General features: G+C 36.9%; 1 protein-coding gene and 1 long non-coding RNA gene across 11 annotated transcripts in view; one reads left to right on the top strand and one right to left on the bottom strand.

Moving 5' to 3' along the window:
• Positions 1-21,582, top strand: part of LOC147918190 (uncharacterized) — a 158,424-nt gene extending 136,842 nt beyond the window's left edge. The window contains exon 3 of the long non-coding RNA XR_015550046.1: positions 21,145-21,582. This is a non-coding gene — a long non-coding RNA (uncharacterized LOC147918190). The remainder of the gene's footprint in view (positions 1-21,144) is intronic.
• UMAD1 (UBAP1-MVB12-associated (UMA) domain containing 1) overlaps positions 1-21,775 on the bottom strand; it is a 244,309-nt gene that overhangs the window by 82,809 nt on the left and 139,725 nt on the right. For 8 of the 10 annotated variants that reach the window (XM_087424087.1, XM_087423971.1, XM_014788204.2 and 5 more), the window contains one exon: positions 21,359-21,432. In XM_087424087.1, the coding sequence (XP_087280213.1) occupies positions 21,359-21,432 (74 nt within the window). Of the gene's footprint in view, positions 1-5,607; positions 5,657-21,358; positions 21,433-21,775 lie in introns of all 10 variants that reach the window. The other 2 variants (XM_087424233.1, XM_087424258.1) reach the window with 1 other exon arrangement.

Raw genomic sequence — 21,775 nt, 5'->3', positions numbered from 1 at the left:
AGAGGTCAGCAGGGATAGGGCCCCTGGGGGTTGACCTAGCTGCAGTGAACTCAGAAGCAGGGGCTCTGGGAAGCCTGAGGCAGAGCTGTAGCACCTGATTCTTATTCAGTGACTCGGCAGTTAGGGGTTTGGATAGAGTCCAACACATCTGAATTAAAGTTTGAGCCACATAATAGCTAAGTGACCTGGGCAAGTCATTTGACTTTTCTGAGTGTCAGTTTTCTCAACTATAAAATGGGGAGAACTAAATGATATAATATATGTGTGTACACTGCACTCAGCGCAGTACCTAAGCATAGTAGAAAAGCAATAAATAATAGCTTTGATTATTATTACTGAATGCCAGATCCAGAATACCAGAGCTCTGGGAATCAGTCTTCTAACCTCATTCATCCATTTACCCAACCAGCAACTATCAAAAACCCCTCTGCTTCCTAAACACTCGGTTGTACATGCAAATAAAGAATTCAGTGAAAATATTTTGAACTTGATAAAAAGTTTTCATAAGTATTTTCCCAAACAAGATGGCAGTGGTGAATGGCAAAGGAAGTCTTTTGTTCCACCACTTTTTGAACATTATCCAGTAATCTGACACCTTCAAAAAAAGAGAATGATTCTGAAAATTACCTTACAATGGCTTCTTGAAACAAACAGTTGCTCAAAAAAAGTCATCTAAACCATTATGGTTAAAAATCAATTCTACAAACAATCTATGAGAGAATTTATATATTTTCAACTTTATATACATGTGAATTGGAATTTTTGCTGCTGGTTAACATTAACGGTAAGAACCAGAATTATCTCATTGGATGTAGAATCTCATCTTTGTCTAAAACAACATGTGACTGAGCCAAATATTCCTTTACTACTCTGACTGATCACAGAATGTTCCATTTTCCCCTCTAAAGAACTTAATTTAATTTAGGTTTACTATTCTACTTCATTATGTATTTTAAAATTTTAATATCACCATTTTCTTAAGTTACCTTTTAGTTGGCAAGTAAAGTTGGTTTTGCGTTTACGATATTGGTGTGAAATTTTTAAATATATCTATTAAGTTAAAACTCAGGGTTAATTTTTAAAATATAAGTAATATCTTAAAATACTAAAAATATTTAAATAATATATAAATATATTAACATAAATATCCTAAAGCAACAGGTGTACAAGTCAAAGGTGGGGGCACTGCCTCCTTGTTTGCTGTCCAAATCTATTTATCTCCCACCTTTTGCAGAAGGTCACTTGGCCACTGCAGCCACAGCGATCACTCTCTGAATTCTGAACTTCTCCTATAGAATTTAGTCTATACTATATGATTTAGTTTTTACTATATGATTAATTCATAACCATATGCTATAATGTACCCTTAGAGTTTTCATGTGTCTGTGTCCTGGACTATCAGACTGATAAAACACTTGAGAGCAAAAAGAATTCATTCATCTCCTTGGCACTGAGCGTAGCATTAGGCGAACAGTAGGCATGCTATACATATTTTCCAAATAGTCTTATAATTCCTTATATTTCATTAAAATAATTACATCTTAAAGGAAATTCTATTATAATAAGAATGAAAATAAACTAATTTTTAGTTCTAAATTTTTTATTTGAATGATGCCATAAAGACAAAAGATAACAAATTATTTGCCCTAATTTGAATTGTTATGCAACTAGTGATCTTATATCAGTGGGCTTTTTCCCTTCCTCCTTAGTTATGGATATGTATTGTGGCAATGCACCCAGCTAACATTTCCCAGCCATCCTTGCTGGTAGAGGTAGTCAATGCGATTTAAGTGAAAACTGTTGGATGGGGCTTTTGGAAAAGCTATTTAAAGGGGGCTTGCTTTTCCCTCAATCCCCTCCTTCTATGGTTGGAGATGCAGCAGCCATCTTGTAATAAAAACACTACCTGGTGTATGGAAGCCACACATTAAAGGTGGTGGAGCAGGAAGATAGAAGTCTAGGATATTGATGGTATCATGGAGCCATTATATCAGCCCTCAACTGCTGAACTCAGGACATTTTTAGATGAATAATTAATTTATTAATTAACTTCCATGATTGGGTAGGTCCTGAGGGGATGGAACATAAGACATACGTTTCCCTGTAGGAAGATTAGTCAAGAAAGGAGCAATGTCAGGCTACTATAATCAATCTCTTCCTCTCTCTCCCGCCCCTTCCCCCTGCACCCCTCTCCCATCCCCTGATTCCATTCCCACCCCAAAGTGACTGATGGGGTAGAAGGTACAAAAAACAAAAGGAGAGATACAGAACCTGAAGGGAGAGGGTGCCAAAGGCAAACATAGGTTTCTTCATTACATAAGGCTGCCCATGGCCACCCCGCTATATGGGAGTACTTTATTTACTCTACAAAAAAATTCCCTAGTTAACTAATAAACAGCATTGGTAGATTAGCTATTCAGTTGAAAATTAAGAGTTACATTTCTATTCACCAACTGTTGTGGAAGAAAGGACAAAACTGTGGGTAGTGAGCAGCTAAAGCACAGGACCAGTTCAACGGGACTGGATTTGCCTCAAGTTTTCCCCGTGGACAGTTGATCCACTCAGGCACTCAAACACTTCTCAGGTGCTTGTTATTTTCTAGGTTCTGTGCTAGAAACTAGAAATTCGGGAATAATGATGATGATGATAATGTCTTGTCCTCAAAAAACTTGCGAACTTCGACAGGAGACGGACATGTAAATAAACCATTACAATACACTGTGATGTATGTGATGCCACAGATGTAGACAAAAGCTGAAGGAGGCGAGCAGAATTCACCCTAAGGAGAGTGAAGGGGGGTCAGGGAAAGCCTCACCGAGCAAATGATGCCTATAAAGGATTTTCAGGGATGAATAGGATTTCTCTAGGGAGATAAAAGAGGATATGCATTCCAGTCGGAGCAATGCACAAAAAGCTGGAGGTATGAAGATGCAAGGTGTGCTTGAGGCACTAGAAATACTCATTATTGCTGTAGCATAAAGTGCTGAGAAAGAAGTAAAAGGGAATTATGTAGAGCCCAGGTCAGGAAGGGCATTGAATGCCATGCTAATCAGTGTGGACTTCATCTGATAAGTTGTCTGCAAGTGAGCCAGTGGTATGTAAGATTTATGCTTTAGAAAAATCACTGCTGGCTGTCACTTTGGAAGAGAGTGAGGCTGGAGGAAGGAATATCACCTAGGAAACCTTAGTGATAATGCAGATGACAAGGGAGGAAGAGGTGCATGTTGAGTGGTTCTTCTCCGGTTCTGTTGTGTGGAGGGTGAGGCGGGGGAGAAGGGAGAGGGAAGGCAAGTTAAAATCTTTCACCTGGACGGCGGTGTTCATTTTGGAAGCGTCACTTTTCACCCATCTGCCATCCACATTTATAAAGCACACAGGAAATGCATGTTCTCCCTGAATTCACTCTTTTTAAGTTTTTTTTTTTATCTCTAATTATACTGCTAGAGATTTCATACTAAACGAGCCAAAAATAGAGATAGGTGTGAAGGAGAATCCGAACTCTGCCGTAGGTGTCCTCTTAGCTTTCAGACTCAGTATTTGCACTTTACAAGGGAGCATTTTCTTCTTTTTTAAAATGAGAAGTGGGCAAGATGAGAATAGAGTGTGCCCTTTCCTAACTCCCCCTCCCCCCAAAAAAAGTAGATAAGTGAGAAAACTTGCATGCACTTTGGGCTTCAAAGAATTAAACCCATATTATGATATTATCTCTAAGTCCTGGATTGAGACAGGATGATCAGCAAACAGCATTGTGCAGAAGGGCCAAGCATAGAATTTACCAGACTCAGGAGTTCTGTGAGTTAATAAGAGAGCTGAGTTATGGTTATAGATGCCAGATCAAATACAGACAATTTTTTTAGTCTAAGTATGACCCAAATATTTCATGAGACAAACTTATACTAAAAAATTATCTGTTATCTGAAATTCAAATTTAACTGGGCATCCAGTATTTTTATTTGCTAAATTTGGCAGTCCTATTTATGGTAGTGTCTTAAGGGGAGAAAGTTGGCTCAATTAATCACCTATTTATCTTATTTGTGGCATTTTGGTTTCTTTTATGCAATAGGAAATGTTTTAGCTACTTATGAGGGAATTATGAAGCACAACAATAAAAAAATGTGAACATAATTGACAAGTAAGTTAAAAAACTTTCCCAACAATATTGGGAATCTCATCTTTTAAAATTTAAAAACTGTGCCATTTAATACACCTGGGGGGGTGGTGTCCACTCCTAACCAATGAAACAGTATACTAACACTTTTTGAAGAAAGAATAATGTCCATTGACATATTATAAATACTAAACTTCAAAGACAAGTATTTCTCAAGAACAAGCAGCCCACAAGAATATAGAGGCATAAAAACTTTTCTAAAGAGAGAACACTTAGAAAAAAAATTTTTTAACAAAACATACAAGTTTGTGATAAATGAGAGAAAAGACACTCCCCCCCCCCAAAAAAGGTTTTGATGTTCACGAGGTCTTATTAATACGTCCTCAATTGACTGCCAGAAAAATAGGGTGACGGGGCCATCTTTGGAATCCAGGGTGAGGTGGGAAGACCATCCAAATCTGGGAATCTTGCAGCATTGACACTAAAGCACTGTGGCTATATTTTATGTACTTTCTGCTCACTTTTATTACTTCCAGACCTCTTTCCTCATTAAAGTACAGATATAAACTGGGAGCTACTTATAGGGTAGACACCGAATAGTCTGTCTGCTGGTGAGATACAGACCTCCACCTTGCATGCATATCAGCCAGAGAAAAAAGAGCCCTTATTCATCAAATTTAAAAAGCGCGCTCTCATTTCATGCTAATTGTGTGGTCCTTTGCATGATATACAAAAGATTGCCTAAGATGAAAGGTGTTAAAAAGAAAACTACCAGTCCCAGACTTTTCTTTGGAACAACATTAACTTATTACTTTTTTAGAGAAAGAAAATGACTAATTCAAGTATTATATTTACCTTCACGAATGACCTTTATAGGTTTTATTATTATCAAGGTTTATCCCACTGCCTCTTCCTGCCTAACATAATGTGACTTCATTCTACTAATCTCACTGCTCCAAAACCCTTTAGGTTGGTGTCGACCAGTTCATAAATTAAAAAATTTAAAATAGCGTACACACAGATTTTATATTTTTTTCACAAAGGAAATAGTTAAACCTCAGTGAAAAAGAGAGGCTGATTATTAATAAATGCTTGCTCCCCGGCTCCTACAACATGTAGGTTCTGCCTCGGCTGGTTCCTTATAAAAGCACAATATCAAAAACTCAGTTTTGGTTTTGCATATGATTATCAGTAAGAATATGTAATATATTAAGTGACAGAATATTATTCAAGGGGTGTAAATAAGACGATAAGCCATGATAATTTATGACACCATAATTTATGGTATATGGTAATACATGATTGGGTCTTTGAAAACCTATGTTAATTTAGATTTATGTTACTATAAATATCAACTGATTATTAACAACCATGTAAAGGCCATCAGGGGAAGAGGTGGAAGGGAGAGAAACAGCAGGTGCAAGTCATTCTCTTGGGCTGCACAACAACAAAGTGACCCTTATTAATTCCATAACTATCTATCGATGGCTAGCACTTACCTGAATCAGGGTTGGCAATTCCAAAGAACAGCTGCTTCAACCTGCAGCCCTTGAAGAGAGCAAAAGGATACTTGGGCTTCCAAGACTTCCCAAAGGATTGACTGTTCAAGAGGTTAAAAGATGAATCAAATATGCTGCTCTTAACTAACATTTACTATACATATTAAGGATTTTTAACCTATTAGACGCATTGTCTGATAAAACTATAAGCGGAACCACATACATAATTTTAAATTTTCTAGTAGCCATAGTAAGAAAGTTAAAACAAACAGGGAAATTAATTTTAATACTCTTTTTAACCCAGTATATCCAGAATATTATCATGGCAACATGTAATCAACATAAAATATTACTGAGATAGTTTACAATCTTTTTTTTACACCAAGTCTTTCCAACTCAGTGTACATTTTGCAGTTACCGCACATCTGAATTCAGACTAGTCACATTTCAAATGCTTGGTAGCTACATGTGGCAAGTAGTGACCGCATTAGGCAGTGAGTTAAAATTTCACAAACTGCAAAAAGAAGGCCTTGTTCTCAATTACTACTTAATGTTTTCCTGCGAGTCAAATCTCAAGCCACTAGTGAGGTTGTTTGCGCTTCGTGTTAATGAACGCAGTAAAAACACAAAAAAGCTATACGACTAAAAACAGGAATTGAATCCTAAGAATGCTTAATTTTCATTAATAACAAGTATTTATAGATTAAACTACTTGTTTTCCCTGTCTACATTTTTGATCCTGCACAAATTTCAGAAGTTTTAGTTTTTCTCTGAGGATCTAATTATCAGCCACTTCACCACATACAGTGAAATATTCACATCGTTACCATTTGCTGTTTGAATAAAATAGGGTTCCAAACTAGTAAATTCTGTAACTCCTAAATCCAAACTGGTTTATGACTAATTGGTAAGAATCATGGAGTTCCCTCATGAAAAGAGTTCCAAAAAATCAAGAAAAGAATAACTAAAACTAAATGAATACCAAAATACCCTAAATTCCAAGCTAACAAGCTCTTTGGCCCTTATGAAACTACAAAAGACAGCTTAGGCCTTGCATGCTAAACTGACACCCAACAAGCCATGTTAAAGAGCTGAGGCAGGGATGATCATTAGTAGAAAAACAGGTGACAGAGAGGTGCCAGTATTTAATCCTCAAATCTGAATATTCAAAATTGAAAAGACATAATAATTTTTTATGAAACGAATGACAGTTCATTTTTTCTTCTCTCTCATTTATTGTTAGAAAATTTTAATTTCAAGTTTGGGTTTTGACTTGACTGACAATTCCAGGCAATATATTAGAAACCAAAAAGTTAATGGAATTATAAATTTTATAATCATCACCTAAAAGGATCTTGAGATACAAACACTATTCCTCTTAATCACTTATGAGATTAAAGAATATATTTAAATATGTCAGAAAAACTAAACATTCTCAAATTATTATGCTTTTATCCATACTTTGTGTATAATTTAACCTATAATTCTTATATCATCCTCAGATCTCATAATCTCCTTTAGCACCATCTTTCTGCATTAGTAACTCTGTTAACACTTAACTTGATTGAGGAAAGCAGTGGTATGGTTAGCTGATTCATTTGGTTAATTGATGGTTAGCTTCATGATGCCCTAAAATTTGCTTGCGTGACAATTACCTCTGAAAGACATAGTCATAGCCTCCAGTCCTGGAGTTCAGTTACAGTCAACTGTCTTGCATGATCTTGCAATAATGAGCTTTTAGAAGTACAACAAAATTTTTTTAACGGCAAATCTTCAACAGAGTAATAACCCAGAAATTTTCAGACATGGAGCACAATGTTTAACAGAGCCTTGCCCAAAATAGGTGTTCGAGAAATATTTATCGAAATAAATGAAATGGTCTGATAGTTCAGAAATGTACTTGGATAAGAAACTAGGGAATTATAATCTATTAACCAAGTAAATTAGGTTTCAGTTAGGCAATAATAAAAATGCAAATGCAAAGTTACTCATCAGATCTTTTGGTGACTAAACAGCCTTATACCAGAATCTGAATCCATTTTTCTTTCAGAGCAAAACTACAACAATTTAAGTTGAAAGCACAGAACACTGGTTTTAGTTCTCAATGTCAACAGGTGTGAAGTGGAGGGCTAAGAAAACAAACAAGTAACACCTGCGGAGATTTATCCAGCAAAAATGGCCCACCCTTTTCTCATCTCATTCAGTGGCCCTTTTGCACAAGTGTGATTTCTGCAGGGTCTTTCTAGGTATGGTGTATGAGCACTGAAATTCTTTTATTGACTTTGGACTTGCAAGTTCACCGTGGTCCTGGCTGCCCAGGCACCGGTTAACTGAAAAGCTACTGCCTTTGCTTTCTTCTTTCCTTCCTTCAACAAGTATTTATTTGATATTTATTAAGTATAAGCATTATTTTTGGGAATTGGGGTTTCAGCAATAAATAAGACAGAGAAGATCCCAGCTTTCAAGAATTTTGCATTCTTCCAGTAATTACCTGTAATTTGTCAGATATGGCATAATATAAGCAACTGTTGAATGTAAACATTATTCAATATATTAAAAATTGGTAGTTAAAATTTTAAGAAGGAGTTGGGCCCCATGGCTTGGCGGTTAAGTGCTCGCGCTCCGCTGCTGGCAGCCCGGGTTCGGATCCTGGGCGCGCACCGACGCACTGCTTCTCCGGCCATGCTGAGGCCGTGTCCCACATACAGCAACTAGAAGGATGTGCAGCTATGACATACAACTATCTACTGGGGCTTTGGGGGGAAAATAAATAAATAATCTTAAACTCTAAAATAAATAAATAAATTTTAAGAAGCAGCAATAATATTGATGGTTTGAAGAAAATCTTCAGATGCTTATCATCTACTTATTTTGTCATCTACTTATTTTGTCAACTTCTTAATTTTTGCACAACAAAGTCTTCTAAGTCTTTGCTAAAGGGGGCCAAAAAACATACAAAAAGATACTTAGGAATCACTGCTTTAAAAATAAGAGAAAAAATATTTTGAATAATTTCAAAAATACCATTTAAAATGTGTCTTCAGTTAGGAATGGATGCCAAAACAGTTAATATAAAAGAAAAAACATCCAAAACACAACTGAGTTTTGAGGAAAGGCATAACACATGATAGAGCTAAGAGCCTCTTTAGCATTTGGGAATTAAGATCATCGTTGAGCTGGCCTAACAGGAATGATTCAAGATAACCTGAAAAACTAGCAGGAACTGTGATAGAACCTGGTGAGAATAACTCAATTCAGAGAGATCCAGTAGTTTTACAAATATACTCCCATTAATCCAGCACTGAAAAAGTAAGGAACTTGTCCAAAGTTACAGTATTTTAGGGCTAGCGTAATGAACTGGACAACAAGTTATTCTGTCTTTGGTCTAATCTAAATGTTCATTCCTGCACACATCAAACATTAAACATTCATTGAGGGGCTGATCTGTGCCATGCACAGTACTAGGCACAGGGAACACAATGCTGAATCAACCAGGATCCCACTTCATGATGATCCTGGTCAAGATATAAGGAGCTAGAACAGAGGCCTGCACAGGTGCTGAGCGAGCAGAAGAGAGGACTGTAATCTGCTGAAGGGACACAAAGATGGCATCAAAGACAAAAGATACTCGAGCAGAGGTTTGAGGGATGAAGAAGAATTTTCCAAGTAAACACAAGAGGTAAGACATAAAGAAAGATCCCCGGGAAAAGGAGAGAATTGCATGTACAGACTCCAGCAGAAAGGAATATGCTCACAGCATGGTAAGAAATTCTGTATGGTGACACAGAACAGACCTGAGGGTTAGACAGGGGGCAGGGCCAGACCTTGAAGGGCCATGTGCATCAGACGAAAGTTACTGGATTTTCTCCTGTAAGGAGAAGAGCCCCTGATGCCACCAAGTAAGGCAACCACGTGGTCAGATCTGTGGGCAAATGGCCTGAATGAAAGTAAGACTGGGGATCAGGGGGCCATTTCAGAAACTCTTTGCAATAGTCCATGTGAGACATAATAGGCTTGAACTACTGCAGTTGCAGTGGGGAGGGAGAGGAAAGGACAGATAAGTGAGGAAGGTAGATGGAGTAGAAACAAAGTGACTTAGTGATCAACTGGGTTGAGAGTGGAGGAAGAAGAAGTCAAGCATAATTCCCTGGCTTCTCACTTGAGAAGATACCTGTCTCCATGCCAAGTCATTCTCTCAGCTTTCCATTGTGGATTTTGGTTTCCTGAGATTAGTCAGTGCTGCTTGCTCCTTTTGTCCTAAAGAACGTCCCTAGGTGCTACTGACTCTAGAGGCGGAAATAGAGGCAGTCACCACCACCTCTGAGCGATGGTGATGAGGGAGAGCCACTACCTGTGCCTCTCTCAGCCTTGTCTGTACAACCTTTGGCAACCAACAGCAGCAATCCTTTATATAATGCTCAGTTTCATTCTGTACACAAATAATTAAGTGAACATATGATTATTATGGACTCCAATAGTACAAGGCACTATGGAAAATAAAAGCTAAGTGCAAGAGCAGGCTTCTGCTGAGTTATGCAGGAAAGCAATACAGTGCAAAGCTAAGGTTTTGTGGTCAGTCAGGTGCAAGTCTGAATTCTGGCTCCATTACCGTCACTGGTGTGTGACCTTGGGAAACTGATATGCTAAAGCCTTGGTTTCTCGGCCGGCCCCGTGGCTTAGTGGTTAAGTGCGCGCGCTCCACTACTGGCAGCCTGGGTTCGGATCCTGGGCACGCACCGACACACCGCTTCTCCGGCCATGCTGAGGCCGCGTCCCACATACAGCAACTAGAAGGATGTGCACCTATGACATACAACTATCTACTGGGGCTTTGGGGAAAAAAAGGAGGAGGATTGGCAATAGATGTTAGCTCAGAGCCGGTCTTCCTCAGCAAAAAGAGGATTAGCATGGATGTTAGCTCAGGGCTGATCTTCCTCACACAAAAAAATAAATAAAAAAATAAAGCCTTGGTTTCTTCCTCTACAAAATATATAGATAAATATAGCCTACCCCATCTGTGAAAATTAATGAGAGAATATATGTAAAGTTCCTATCAGCATCATGCCTAGCTTATCATAGATTCAAAAAGACAATAATAAAGTACATGTCCTTCTTTACTTCCCATGCCCCCTTGGCTACTCAAAGTCTTCCTGCCTCCAAATAGAATCCAGTTACCACCAATGGGTATTTCTCTCTACTTCCCCCACCCCCACTGATGTCTATTGTTGGGAAAATGAAGCTTCTAAAAGCAAAATAAGTTGATCTCTCTATCAGAGACTGCTTGCAGTCTATCTAATATTCATCTTCCCTTTCCTCCTCATTACCGAGCTCTGATTTTGTGGGGAGTAGCCAAGTACCAAGCTACAAACATTTCCCAGGCTCCCTTCCCACTAGGGGTGGCTGTGTGACACAATATGGCCAGTAAAACTCTTGTTAGATATATTTTGGAAAGTTCTGGGCACAAGTACTTTTATTCTCCCTTCCCTGTCTTCTTTCCAACTTCCTGGAAAGTGAATATGATGGCTGGAGCTGCACTAGCTATCTTGCTACTATGAGGAAAAGATCAAGACTCATAAGACAATGGCCTTGACATACAGAGCTCCTGAAACAATGCTTCCACCACCTTTCACCAGACTTCTAATCACATGGGGAAAATAAAGCCCTAAGTTTAGGCTATCGCCTTTCAGGTCTCTGTAAGTCTCAGCTAGGCACAATTCCAAACTGATTTAATCCCTTCAACCCTACTTTGGCATGATTTTCAAGGTATTACCCATAATTTCCTTCCAATTTAAAAACAAACTAACACTTATCGAGTATCCAATATATGTCAGACGCTGTGTATATAGACATATTATATATTGACTCACTGAATTCTTACTGTAACTCTGCAAGGTAAGTAGTGCCCTTTCCATTTTACAGCAGAGGGACATGAAGATCTAAGAGGCTAAGTACTTTATCAAAGGTACCACAGTGGTACATGGTGAAGCCAAAAGCTGAGCTTCATGTCTGTCTGATGATAAAGTTCACCTTCTGGCAGCTATCCATGCTACTGCACGGGTTCTGTGAATTCACTACTCTAAGGAACCATTACTCCCAAGACAATGTCTCTCTAAATTAGGTAGTCACTTTTCCTCGGTCTTCCAGACTGACGTCTAAAATCCAACTGGTAAACCATCTAAAAAGTATAACTAGACTATGAAAAAAGGCCTGTGTAGAAGGAGACCATGAAGTGGCTGATGTGGCAAGTAGTAAGAGTTGCAGATCCCTGAGGCGCACCTCGCCTAAAGCAGCTGGACAAAGCTGATGATCCAGAAAGGAGGCTCCTTTCACCTGTGTCCTCCACTCAACAGGGACCCCGAAGAAATCACGTTAGACTGGAGATCAGTGCGTGAGCCTGAGGCATGGGAGAGAGAGGTGCCCAGTGTCACACACATTCTCACAGTAAAAAAACTCATGTATAATTTTATCACATGATTTTTTTAAAAGGGGAGTGAAAGAAAATTAAAATTGGCAGTTACATATATCACTTACAACCTATTAAAGTAAAAAGCACACTTTAAATATAAACTTATTTTATATAAGTATTACATAAATATATTTACATACATATGTGCATATTTTAACTCTTTCTTCTACACAATGAATCTGAAACCACCACCGAGAAGATTCACAATAGATTTAAAAATCTTGTCCAGAAAAAATACAAAATAGGAGCATGAGATAAGAGGAAAATAAAGTATGCAGATACATATCCCACAGGGTCCTAAATAATCAGTAAAATTGAGCTGTAAATTTAGGTCTGAGCTTTCTCCTGCCAAAGGAAAGTGGAAAAAATGATTAGGTACAAAATTCACAATGGCCATGAGACAAAGAGAATATTACCACCTCAGGAGAAACAAAATATTTTGTTAGTATAAAAGCAGTAAGAAATTAGAAGACCTAAGTGGGACTTAACACAGGGGAAACTATGTAATGTAGTAGACAATGTCTTAGTAATTCCTCCATAATAAATGTCATAGTGCATTCCACACAACAGTTTCCCAGAGAGTTATTCAATCAACCTGAAAGACAGTTTAGGGAAGGCAATCTGTGCAGGACTAAGGCAATGAGACAGAAATATACAGCTTTCTGATGGGCCAATTTCATCTAGTAATAAATCCCAGAATATCTAGAGGAACAAACAGACAGCATGTTCTTCAAATTACTCTCTAACTGAAACCAACTGAAGAAGTAAGATTATGCAACAGTTTACCGACTCTTTTCAGTTCAGAAGTTCTGAGAAAGTATTCATGGGCTTTTTATTATTATTAAATGATATTTCAGTCCACTGTTGCTGGGCTCTTAGATACTGTATATACCAGTCTTTTCTCTTTCTCCAAGTGGCATAAAAAGGCAGAGAAAATGTGGGTTGCTATTACTTAAAAAAAATTATGGCTTTTAGCTTTTACATTAGGAGGTTCTAATACATACACTTTCTATTATATAACTAGTGTTAGAGAAAATTTATGAATTCACACCCATAATGATTTTTTCAACTAATTTAAAAGGCAATGTGTGCAAGGCATGTTCCTAAGAATACGACATCTTAAAAGTAGACATTAAACAGTCCTTGAACGGGTGAAAATTAATGTCAATTATTGAACAGGGTAGGAAGAACACAGAAGTTAATTAAAAAGAAAAAAAGACAGTAAGGAATGAGGCCTGCTAGGTCTAGAAAGAAATGTAAAATCTATGTAAATTTAGCCGAGTTTAACTAAGGTGTAATTTTTTTCTATGTATTCATATTGGTGCACTCCCATAAGCATATTCACAAAAAGAATCCTCAGTAAGGTACAAACTGGAAGATTCAGAAAATGCCAATTAGACCAAGTACACACCTGCATGCTACTTTTCCACTGCATAAAGAGTCAGATGCAATTTATCTTTCAAAAAGGAATCTCGGGTTGTGTGAAGACAACATAAATATGGTTGTACTTTAATTTAAACTCTCTATATAGTCGCAAGTTACAACTGTAACATGAACCCAAAGAGGAAAAAAAAGGACCATTTGCTACTAATTAAAAAACAGGGGATTAGAAAAAAGATGGCTGTGGGAAACAGGGAACAGTTGTTCTCCCAACATGGACCTCTCACCCTGCTGATTTTGTGGTTTTTAAAACTACAAAAGTGAAAACTGGGAAAATGACAACAAAATGACTACCAAAATATAAGAGAATATTCTATATGGTTTTTAAAATAATTCCTATTTGGAGAGAGGAAACTAGATTTGCTAAGCAAAAAGCTAGTATTTCCACATTTTGGTTCCTCCTTCTAAACATATAATAAACACACATATTGGATCTGATGGAGCTCCATGCAATGCAGTAACACGGTTCTAACTGCAATCAATTGTAGTGAATCAACAAATGAGGCAGGCGGTGAAAGTTATATAACTTTAACAAACGAAGATTGCTAAAATTAAATATCATTGTGGTCACTTTAAGCTACCTAGCTTCATCAAGGAGAGTTACAAAACCAGCAGGTTAGCTGGTTTCTGGCAAGGAATAATTGGTGCTGAGCAACAGACTGTACATGAGCAGAAACATTGCGTAAAACTCACATTACTGGCTTACCCACACCATATGTGCATTTGGGATGGGAACAGCTCTCATATACCTCACATAGTTTGGCCTTACTGGCTAGGATGAATGAACATTATATTTCAGTGTGCTACTTAACCCCTACGGAAGCCAGAAAATACCAGAATTATGACCTTTCAATTGTAATTTTTTCCAGCAAAACTGATATCAGGACAAAGCTGTAGTGGTAACAAAAATATACAAATTTGAAGTTACGGAAGAGATCTTTACAAACTCTGATATGCATGCCTCAAGTTAATTCATCTTGCCAGTGTTTTGAGCAATTAACAACCTGATTTTCAAACATAAAAGTCAAAAGTTTAAAGATTTAAAGAAATAATAAAGTGAGTGTTTTAACTGTTCTTTACCAGTGGCCAAATTTATCATTTCCCAAGACAGACTCTGTAAGCAGGAGCAAGGATCTTAGAAGTCTGACAATTTATCTGCAAGGACTGTTGGACTATTCCTTCCTAACAAGCATGAAGGCTGGATTAATCAATGCCTAAAATATTTATTATGCAGCAGATCCCCACCTCCCCCCACCCCCTTCAAAATAGTAGTATAAAAGTTGGCATTTTGTGGCAAAATCCCAATTCACTTTCCAAAGAGATAAAGAGCCAGAACTTCTGGGGAGGAAAAGACGTCAGACACTGCATCTAATCCACCTACTTGATTAGCTAAGAATTGAAGTTGAAGAGAAGCTGAGCAACTTGTCCTAGATCATACACTTGGTGAGCAGAGGAGTCCAGCAAAAATGTACTCTCTACTATATTATGTGGCCTAGTAATTCAAATGAAAATAAAGATTGGAGAAATGTACTCTACAAAATCTTCTTCCCAAAAGGTATCTTGCATAGGACAATAAACACATCAAAGAATTTACTGTTTAAATGACATAAAGAGTGCAATAATCCAACTGTGCTTCACTTCAGAAATTTAAAACGGTTTTATATTAGGAGAAACAAAAAACAAAGATTCTCACACTCATCTGATGAAATTGCATTCTCATAAACTATTATAAAGGGAGAAATCAATTTCTTCAAAGGGAGAAATTAATATCTTCAAACTAAGAGTTGCAGCATCATAGGTATAAAGGAAAAAGCAAGATTTTTAGACAAATACATGTTCAAACCAGTAGCCCATAACCTTTTTGTGGGGGGTAAATATGACTTTATAAGTGATAAAATGACATCAACAGGTTTATCGGTGAGAAGTTTGGGCCATGTGATTTCCAATGAGATGTTAAGAATAACCTCCAAGTCACCTCATACTTCTCTCTGCTGTAAAGCCCCCTGGGTGAGAGGACAGATGTTTTGACAAATCACCATCAGATGTGGTACGATCAACTAATTAAGGGATCTTAAACCTAAATGGGCCAAGGCAGGAAAGTACCAAGATATCTCCTAAAGATCATCCTCAATAGATTGCTCCACTGTTTTTATTGCCATACAAAATAATTCTATTAAGCAAAAACTGCCCTCAAGTGAATATGCTGCTTCCTCACCATCAACCTTACTATCATTTAAAAAATAAGATATACTCATTATAGACAAATTGGAAAAATCAGAATCCTGGAAAGAATGATTTAACCTATAGATCTATCATCCCTAAGGCAACTACTCTTAAATGTTTTCATGTATTACATCATCTTTTTCTGCACAGTTTTTACATAGCAGCAACATACTGTATATACAATTTTGTACCTCGTATTTTTAACTGAAATTATGAAACTAAGAGTCTTTATATTTTATTGAAAACTAATCATGAATTTCGTTTACGAAAACTGAAAGATATTCCATTGAGTGGATTGCCATCTTTTTGCACATAAAACTTCTTGTGGATTTAAAAGATTATTTTCTTAGACGAGAATCCTAAAAGTGGAATTACTATCAAAGTATATTAACGTCTTTATGGTTTTTGATACTTATTACCAAAATGCTTTCCAAAATTGGTTGCACCGATTTAAACTGCCTCCAATATCAATACCACTATACCTGTATTTGGACTATGAATATCTTATGAGAATAAACAGTTTCATAATCATCTTTATAATCTTGATACTTTAAATTTATAAACTTATATACCATGCTGTACTAAAAAATTCTTAAAACCGAAAATCCTGGCATCCAGTACGTGAATGTTGGCTGTTCTTGAAACTATTTTTGAGAATCACTCCCTCCAGTCACCTTTTTCCTATACCACACAACCCCAATTCTTTTCTACACAGAACTCAGTAATGGCATAATCTTATTTCCCTTTTTAAGGAGTGGTAACCAAAGTCTATGTCATATAGAATTCACAAAGCTCAAGGATATTTTCTTTCATTGTAATGATGATCTAAAATAAAAGCAACAAGGAAATTAGTGCCTACAGTGTCTGAAAGCTCCTTTGGCTCTGTTAAAAGACCTAAGGGAAGTATGAAAACACATTAGAAGAAGAATGAACATGTTTCATTAATATGTGCATTCCATACCTTTTTCCAAAAATCACCTTTTGTTCCCTAAATTACTGAACTACGAATTCCACATGTAACTCAGCTATTTAAAAATACACAAAAATTTACAAATACTGTATAATAGATTGAAAAGTGTAATTGAAATGAAATGCCCTGAATAAACAAAGTCCCCCAAATACTTACTTTACTTTCCAGGGATTCTAATATTATGCAAGCAATATTAACAATTTTAGCAAACATTTTGTTGTTGTTGCTTCTACCTTAGTTACTGTTTTTGCAATTGCTGCCTAATAAATTTCCTAGTACAAATTGGCTGTAAGATTGTTTTAGGTCTTCCTTAATAAATTTACATTAAATATGCAATAAGCTACTTTGGTTAACAGAAGTTGGGGGGATATTAGTGTCACAGCTTATTATTATAAATAATTGTTGTGTCTTCTGTCAGTATAACCACAGTAGTATCTCAATATCACCAGCTGATGATAATCTTTATAAATCCTACTTTGCAGCTATACCATCTGTTAGTTATTATTTTATATGTCTCCATATGCATATGTGAATTAGTTGTCACTCAAGACAAATAAATACACAAATGGAACTGTGGTTTTGTGGGGAGGGTTTTACTAGCTTGTTTTTGAATTTTGTTATCTTTAGGCCAGTGAACTAAATAAATAAACATTCCTCAATCTTGGAGACCAAAAATAAATGCAAATTAAAAAATAATTTTTGTAGTACAAATAAAGGAAATTTAAGTTCAACAAACACTTAGTCTAAAAGCAATAGTCAGTCACCAAAATAGTTACAATTGTATTAAAAAAAATGAAATTTACATATTCATAGCTCTCAAAATATACCTACAAAAAGAACAATAGGTCCACTCATAAATTTGTAGCTAAGATGGTTCCAATCTTCACAAGATAAAACACTTTCCAGGACTGCAGATTAGAAAAGAATGACTAATTACTTGCTTGTAATGTTTATTACCTGAAGAGATGAGTCATAATGGCAAAAACTCAAAACCGGCCCCCCATGAATCTGTGGGTTTATCTCCCTGAGGTGTAACAGGCTCCCAGACTAGCAGGAGACAATAAGTAGCCGCAAAGTCATTACAACTCACTACCAAAATTTACCCAGAAATGCAACAAGAAAAAAAGAAGGAACAGAAGGAGGTGGATAATCTTCCAATTGGATAATTAGTTCCAAATTATAACTTTTTCCCCAAGTACTAGAGTCTAATGACTTTAATTTTAATAAGCCCAAACATTTATAGGAGCTCATACTCTACACACCAAAAACATGAGGAATTCTGTCAAAAGTTACCAATGGCTCTTAAAACACACACTAAAGCACAACTTAAGAGAAACCAGGGGCCGGTCCAGTGGCGCAAGCGGTTAAGTGCGAGAGCTCCGCTTCGGCGGCCCGGGGTTCTCGGGTTCGGATCCTGGGTGCACACCGATGCACCGCTTGTCAAGCCATGCTGTGGTGGCGTCCCATATAAAGTGGAGGAAGATGGGCACGGATGGTAGCCCAGGGCCAGTCTTCCTCAACAACAACAAAAAAAAGGAAGATTGGCAGATGTTAGCTCAGGGCCAATCTTCCTCAAAAAAAAAAAAAAAGAGAGAGAGCGAGAGAGAGAGAGAGAGAGAGAGAGAGAGAGAGAGAGAGAGAGAGGAAACCACATTTGATGACTACATAGTTCAATGTTTCCTTAAGTTATCCTATTTGAGGTGATGACACTTTGGGATCATATATAGGGAATGCTAAGGTAGAAACAGCAGTAACTAACTAAAGTCATCATTGAGAGAAACCCAGAATATTTAGGGAGGAGGAGTGAAGAAGAGACAAACACACTGAGAAATTATGATTTTCTGGAATGAATGCTATATTATTTTCAGTTTCACCAAGTAAAAAGTCCCACTATTTACTTAATGCAAATAAATATGCTGCTTTTCATAGAGTCTTTTGTGTAAATGTATTAAAATATCTCATTAAAATATTAAAATATCTCTGTAAAAATTAACTTATTTGATGCCCAAACCAGATCTCTTTTTTTCAAATTATATTTCATTTAGATGTTAGAATTTCCATGCTGTTAGTGAGAGAGCTGTACTTGGAGAGGGAGCACAGCTTTGAAGTACACTTGGGCTATAAAGTGTAAGGAAAAATATCACAGACTACTTAACAAAATATTTTAACTGCCATTAAAACTACAGTGTAGTACAGGCCAAGTTACATTCATTTTTTAACCCTTTATTATGTCATTGAGATTCATGTGTAGAAAGTAGTTTCACACCATGATTTACTTCTGTATTTCTAAAATGTTCTTAATGAAGGATTTCATTTCACAGGAATTTATCTTAATCATGTAAAAATTAATTGTATAAATAGTAAGAAAAAATTTTTTTATGGGGCCGGCCCTGTGGCTTAGCGGTTAAGTGCGCGTGCTCCGCTACTGGCGGCCCGGGTTCGGATGCCGGGCGCGCACCGACACACCGCTTCTCCGGCCACACTGAGGCCGCGTCCCACATACGGCAACTAGAAGGATGTGCAACTATGACACACAACTATCTACTGGGGCTTTGGGGGAGAAAAAAAGGAGGAGGATTGGCAATAGAAGTTAGCTCAGAGCTGGTCTTCCTCAGCAAAAAGAGGAGGATTAGCATGGATGTTAGCTCAGGGCTGATCTTCCTCACCAAAAAAAAAAAAAATTTTTTATGGTTCAAAACTCACTTAATGCATGAAGGCTTTCTTCACTCTCCCTAATGATATTTCTTCCACCATTGAAATCTCAGTGATCTTTGTAGTTATGGAGTTTAAGGAACTTATATATTTATTCCACTTTATATTAGAGTGACTTGGGGAGTTTTCTACTTTTCCATGAATGGATTGAGAATTTATGCTTCTGTAATCACGGAGTCTTACATATCTTTATATCCTCTCCACCCTATATCCAACAATTCCTTGAAAATAGTAGGCAATCGATACATTTGTCTGAATTCACCAAAAAACCTATTTTGGTATATTAAAAGCCACCTTCTCCAAAGGGTCTTAGAAAAGTGAGTTATATTTCGGCAACTAAGAGTGTTATTTTTAAGCTTATTGAACCCATACTAATTTACCAAATATGTTCTCATTATAAATAATATTTCAACATTATTTGCATAGTCATTAATGAGGTCCATAAACATTTCCAATGAATCATATATCTAAGCAATTAAACTGAAGTAATCATGGATGATTTCTAAACCATCCTGGTGGTTCTTTCCCAAACCTCAAATACATCAACCTTTATTTTCTATCAAAGATGCTACTTATGGTCAGCAGTCGCTAAATGTTTGAATAAATGAAAGAGATCACGTTGATTCAGCATAGAGTCTGGACATTTTTCTTTGTCCGTGTATCTGTTTTTCTTCACTACTGTATACTCAGCTCCTTGCACAGTAACTTGAACACAGTCAGTGCTTAATGAATATTTGTTGCATGCACGAGTTTTATGAGAAAGATGACTCTTTTTTTCCTCTACATTAATTTACTTCCTCTCACTTCTTTTAATAAGTTTTTTTCTTTATTATAAAATATTTGCTGACTGTGGAAAATCTGAATATAAAAAAATAAAAATCTCTCTTCTTTAAATATTACTCTCTTTGTATCCATTCACTCTTTGACAAATCTTTTTGACTGCCTACACTGTGCTAGGCTTTGGGGATATGGTGATGAACCAAACGGCCAGGGCCCTGACCTCACTCTAGTTGTATGCAGCAATATCCTCACGTGCTACAAGCAGAATATAAGTAAAGGTGTGTCACCACGTAGAAAGTTTCAAAATTCATGGATAGCCCTTCCACCATAACAATGAACATTCCCCCTAAATCTGAAAAATGATTATTTCAGTGACTGAATAATGTTAGTATGTTTCTACATAGTATACAAAAGTATCCCAATGACATTTTCTTTTTTTTTTTTTTTTGGTGAGGAAGATCAGCCCTGAGCTAACATCCGATGCCAATCCTCCTCTTTTTTGCTAAGGAAGATTGGCCCTGGGCTAACATCCGTGCCCATCTTCCTCTACTTTATATGGGACGCTGCCACAGCATGGCTTGACAAGCGGTGCGTCGGTGCACGCCCAGGATCTGAACCTGCGAACCCTGGGCCGCCAAAGCAGAGCGCACGCACTTCACCACCGTGCCACCAGGGCGGCCCGATAATGACATTTTCCAGTTCCTCAAGGAACAAATAGTTTTCTCATGTGGAAGAGAACAAATACCCAAGTCTTTATGTTGAACAATACCAAGGCGTGCACTTTGGTGCTGGAAATAGTAATGTAATATAGTTCTGAAGACATTATTTTCAAACCTTTCTCTATAGGTTCATATACTATCTATTATTCAAATGTATTAGAAAATAATTGCTCAATTAAAAATAGTTCAAGTGTTTTGTCTCAAGTGCTCTATTCCTCTTTCAACAGAAAGTCTCCATTTCCAGCACAAGGAAAAGCTTAGCACTGGGAAGTCACTCCCAGTACTGCCATCCCCTGACTGTCTACAGATCACCTGTTTCTTGGTATCTAGGCACCTGTCTGCACATCAAGAGAGTAGAAGTTACTACTGATCCTCAGAGAAATACATAATCATAGTGACTTGTTCAGTTTCACCTCAAAGGACTCATCGAGTTTCACTTACCTCCAAAGATTGGTTGCCTTCTCCTTCTGAAGTTTTACCTCTTGCTGCCATTCTTTGCTCATCTGCTGTATCTCCTATGAAACAAAAGCAAAAATAAACAAAAACAAAACAACTTTACCATATCATTGAGGTCAAAGTGATTTCTATTTATTTGAAGTATCTTTTGATATTGCATGTTTCACATTATGAAAGCAACTATTATTTCCTTTGTTACAAAGTAAATAAGTTAATTTTTAAGAACACTAATTTTATAAAGGCCTCATAAATCATCCATAAATACATCAACATACAACCTAAACCAGAAATGTATCGTGCTTTACACAGGTTTACTCTGGAAAAATCAAGTGAATTCACATTTCATAAATCAAGTCATATTTCAAATAAGCTAGGAAAGTGGACAACTTAAAGAAAATACAC

The sequence above is a fragment of the Ceratotherium simum genome, chromosome 1, assembly GCF_057802395.1.
Source record: "Ceratotherium simum simum isolate JZ-2026a chromosome 1, ASM5780239v1, whole genome shotgun sequence".
NCBI lineage: Eukaryota > Metazoa > Chordata > Mammalia > Perissodactyla > Rhinocerotidae > Ceratotherium > Ceratotherium simum.
Note: the sequence above shows the minus strand (reverse complement) of the source record. Positions and strands in the feature narration are given on the sequence as shown.